This window comes from Lactuca serriola, chromosome 5 (genome assembly GCF_051521515.1).
Source record: "Lactuca serriola cultivar US96UC23 chromosome 5, Lser_US96UC23_V15, whole genome shotgun sequence".
Lineage (NCBI taxonomy): Eukaryota > Viridiplantae > Streptophyta > Magnoliopsida > Asterales > Asteraceae > Lactuca > Lactuca serriola.
The window spans coordinates 83895172-83900025 of record NC_136412.1 but is presented as its reverse complement, the minus strand read 5'-3'; the positions used below and the strand labels follow the sequence as shown (position 1 = coordinate 83900025).

General features: G+C 36.0%; 1 protein-coding gene across 1 annotated transcript; it reads left to right on the top strand.

Annotated features, from left to right (window-relative positions):
- Window positions 1-1812: 1812 nt before the first annotated feature.
- LOC145052707 (protein indeterminate-domain 14-like) lies at window positions 1813-4477 on the top strand. The gene is made up of 3 exons (XM_079000567.1): window positions 1813-2218; window positions 2332-2731; window positions 3419-4477. Exons 1-3 carry the CDS (start codon window positions 2092-2094, stop codon window positions 4065-4067), a joined length of 1176 nt encoding a protein of 391 aa, XP_078856693.1. The 5' UTR covers window positions 1813-2091; the 3' UTR covers window positions 4068-4477.
- Window positions 4478-4854: the final 377 nt, after the last annotated feature.

Below are 4854 nucleotides of genomic sequence, written 5' to 3'. Positions count from 1 at the left end.
CCCAGAATGGCTTGACACGGGTAGGACGACACCCCAGAATGGCCGCACGGGTAGGCGGCACCCCAGAATGGCCGTACCGGGTAGTCAGGCACCCCAGAATAGCCTGGCAGTATGCATGATATGTGTTGTATGGTATGTGGTACGATGGGGGAACTCACTAAGCTTTGTGCTTACGTTTTTCAGTTTTGGTTTCAGGTACCTCCTCAGCTAGGGGAAAGGAGTCGGCGCGATAGCAGCATGTCACACACACACACACACACTCTTGTTTCCGCAGTTATGAGTTTACCCTGGGATTGATACGCTGATATTTCGATTGGTTGTATGATTTGGCTTTTAGACAAGGTTTACGTTGTGATGTGGTTTGATCAAACAATGTTTTTAATTGTTAATGTTTTTAAAGTAATGTTTTAAAAACGAAATTTTTGGACGTGAAAATTGGGTCATTACAGATAAACTTAAGTCTTAATTTCTGAATGTATTTAGGTTTTGGTTCTGATTACGTTTTTTATAGAGTTTGACCAATAGAGTTTTTCAGTTTTGTTTTCGAATTTTGTTTTTTGAACCAAAAAAACCCAAAATAAGAATATGAAATTGATTTGTATGTGTGTGTGATTTTCGTTTTTTGAAATTGATATGTGTGTTCAAGCAGACGTCTTATTACCTAGAAACCTTCACAGAAAGAACAACTCATGAAATCTTCAATCGATTCTCTTTATTCTGTTCATGGAATCTCAATTGTAATCTATCAATTTCGATTTTCTATTGTAGGTTTTTTTGTGTTGAATATCGATCGTACAAGTCTCACGAATTCAAACTCGGATCACAACAATAGAAAAGTTTTGGTTTGCCAAATATGTTTGATGTCGATCGAGATTCTATTAAACAGAAAAAGAGAAGAATAGAACATTTTGATTTTGGATATGAATCAGAGATATAGAAATTGTGATGCGAACAAGAAGAAGAAACCAACGTGTGGTGTTTGACTGTGTTGAAATTTTTTGATTCGTTGCTGGAAAAAATTGTAGCAAAAAAGATTTAAATCATACATATGATTCTTGGATTAGTTGATTGTGTTTGTGTACACTTGGTTAAGGATTGTAAATGAGCATTGGAAGTTGTCGAAATTTGGTGGAAGGTGAAGAGGATGAGTCGTCTAGATCTAGTGGAGAGAGAGAGAGAGAGATAGAGACAGAGACAGAGACAGAGAGAAAGAAGAGAAGAGAAGAGAGATGTGGCCCCAAATTAGTTAATTATTTTATTTTTCATTTAAATTAAATAGAAAAAGCATAAAAAAAACATATCAGAATGGCATAAATAGTCTTTTCAGTTTACTAAGGGACCAAAAACACAAATAAACTAGTTCAAAATGACCATCAATCCTAGAAAATTGTGGTTTTGACTAAAACCTCAAAAAAATACATACCACAATGACCATTTTTGCAATTTTGTAATAAGTACCAAAAAGCTTTTAACCAACGTGTGTCTGATGTTGTCATTTCTTTTTTAGATTGAAGGTTCAAGTCCTACCACCATATATAAAATAATGTAAAAGTAGTTTAGAAGTATATTTGTTGTTTTAAAAAAAAAACTAAAATAAATTAAATCCATGACGAAACCTTTATATTGGTAGTAAACCTTGGTCATATACTCTCTCCAAACCCCACACGCACATATGGTGTGTGCTTTCTGTATGTATTCTATACTTTTAAACTTGCAGTATTACTACCTTTATACAGAAGACTTGGCTCAACCTTGCATGCTCGAGGTGAGGGGTCAATCAGTGAAAAGCAAAGAAAGTTCATTGAAAAAGCTTAATGGTTTTAAAGCTTAAAAGAAAGTTGATTTCACAAAGCAACCTGCTCTCTCTCTCTCTCTCTCTCTCTCTCTCTCTCTCTCTCTCTCTCTCTCTCTCTCTCTCTCTCTCTCTCTCTCTCTCTCTCTCTCTCTCTCTCTCTCTCTCTCATGAATAAAGCTGATGCAAACAACTAAGCCCATTTCTAGCTTCTGTACAGAAGCGAACCATATTGATCGATTGGTAGCTTCATCTGTAAGATAAAGGACATAACCCACTAAAACCTACTATACACCGACATGTTAGAAACCGACCACCACCACCACCACCTTCACCACAACCATCACCTCCCTCATGCACCACCTCCAACTTCAGCAGATCATTCTCTTTCTTGCAAAAGAAAAAGACGTCCCGCCGGTACTCCAGGTACCCATATTTCCTCACTTGTCACTTCTCATATTCATTTATGCTGAAGTACACGTAGCTTTAAGAATCAATTTTTCCGAAGACAAAGTTATGATATTTCATTATATTTTCAGATCCAGATGCTGAGGTTGTGTCGTTATCTCCCAAAACTTTGCTGGAGTCAGACCGATACGTGTGTGAGATCTGTAACCAAGGCTTTCAACGGGACCAGAATCTTCAGATGCACCGAAGGCGACACAAAGTACCATGGAAGTTACTGAAGAGGGAGTCGCCGGAGGTAAAGAAAAGAGTTTTCGTATGCCCGGAGCCTAGCTGCTTGCATCATGATCCTTGTCATGCTCTCGGTGACCTCGTAGGAATCAAGAAACACTTTCGCAGGAAACATAGTAACAATAAACAGTGGGTTTGTGACAAGTGCTCAAAGGGTTATGCTGTTCAATCTGATTATAAAGCTCATCTTAAAACTTGTGGCACTAGAGGCCATTCTTGTGATTGTGGTCGAGTTTTTTCCAGGTTAGTATATATACATATATAGCCTATTTTAGTCATTTTTTTATTTACTGATCTCATATATTCTTTTGATTTTTTGGTGTCATCATGCATAGTTTTCAGAAACATGGGATAAGAAACCAAAATTCCTGAATGCTTCTTATCTGAAAATCCGTAACTTAACGAATTAATTAATAAGCTCCGCCATAATAAGTTCTTTAACATTGAATGTTTTTGGTTTCTAGTGACGCTTTTGTGGATGAAAATGTGTCTATAAATATTATTGCAGTTTGACTACCTGCAATATACAATAACACTATATATGAACAAGTTCCGAGGATCTATGATCTCATCTTTTTGTCTATATACTACTATCAAAAACTTTATGATTAAGAGGAATTTATTCGATTCTTTTATTGAAACATTGGCTCTTTAATAAAAGACATAGATCAAACGTTGGACCAGTTCAAATTTTGTTTAAATTTAATTAATAAACATTAAAAAGCCATAATCTAAAATATCCATCTGCTCCGATCCTTCTCTCAGTATTTAAGTATACTGTGTGCTTCATGGTAGACCTATATATCACCTACGTGACGAAGCTTTGATTCTTCCCTTGATTAAATCTTTGTGTTTTTCAAGAACAATTTTCGTTTATTTTATTTATATAATATTGGAGCTTTTAATGATTTCACTCATTTGTCTGTATAGAGTTGAGAGTTTCATCGAGCACCAAGATGCTTGTGTTGTCAGGCATGCTCATCCGGATTTAACAGTATTCCAGCGTATATGTTCGTCTAGCAATGCATCAAACACTAGTCCCTCAAACGACGAAAATTTGAACATTTTAGGAGTAATGCCAAGAATGCAACAAATCCATTATCACCACAAACCTTCCCATTCACAACCTCAAGAAAAGAATATAGAACTTCAGCTTCTACCATCGTCGTCGTTATTTGAACTGAAGAACAACCATGAAACCCATTTGAAGCTTTCAATTGGAACCGAAGTTAGCTTTCATACAGATGAAGAAAAAAAGATGAACATGGCTATGACTGAAAAGGCATTTGCAGATGAGTCGAGGCAGCAAGCGAAGAGGCAGATTCAAATGGCGGAGTTGGAATTCGCGAATGCGAAGAGAATTAGGCAACAAGCTCAAGGAGAATTAGAGAGAGCTAAACGTCAGCAAGAACAAGTTGCAAAGAAAATCAACTTGACCATTTTAGAGGTCACTTGTCATTCTTGTAAGCAACGTTTCCAAGCTGCTAGTAATAAAGCTTCAACCACTATAGCTGATGATACCTCGTTTGGTTTGAGTTACATGTCTTCAGCAGTAACTGAAGGAGAAGGTGACTATTAGTTTTTCCTAGCAAATCTCTCTCTCTCTCTCTCTCTCTCTCTCTCTCTCTCTCTCTCTCTCTCTCTCCCAACTGTACGTGTGTTTATAGATGATTCCATTTATGTCTTTTCATTCTGATGAGAAAAAAGGAAATAAGAAAAAAAGAAAAAATAGATTCCACAATAGGTATATATTGGTGTAATATGTATCTACATCTCCTTCCTCTTTCATTTATTTAGAGGTCAAGCTGCAGCTGATCTGTTTTGGCACTATACATAATTAATTCAATCAAATGAGGATTAAATGATCAAGCTACAGCTGATCTCTAGAGATTATGTATTAGGTTGCTCAAGTTATTTTATAACTATCAATGTATTAGTTTTGTTTATTCATTCCTAAATAAATAAAAAACCAAAAGGATTAATGTGGTACCCATCTAATTACAGCTATTTAAAGTTACGAAAGGAAGGAGCTTCTGAAATCTTATCATGGCAGCCATCATAATTAAAGGGTTCTTGCAGCCTTGATAAGTTCATCGTTTGTGTTTTTAGTTTGTCTTTATGGAAAGAAAAAGGTGACAAATATGCATGTTGATGTCTGAGAATCTGGTGTCACCAATTAACTTTGAGTACGTGGTTTATAAACTAGGCTCCACCTATGTGTCACAATTTCGACGCCATTTTGGTTGTTATATCATCTCATGTCATCTCCACATCATTCTCTACAGGAGATATTCATCATACACACTTTTGTTCTAAACATATTTTAGGTCTAATAAAAAAAAAATTTCCTTAAAATACTCAAGTAT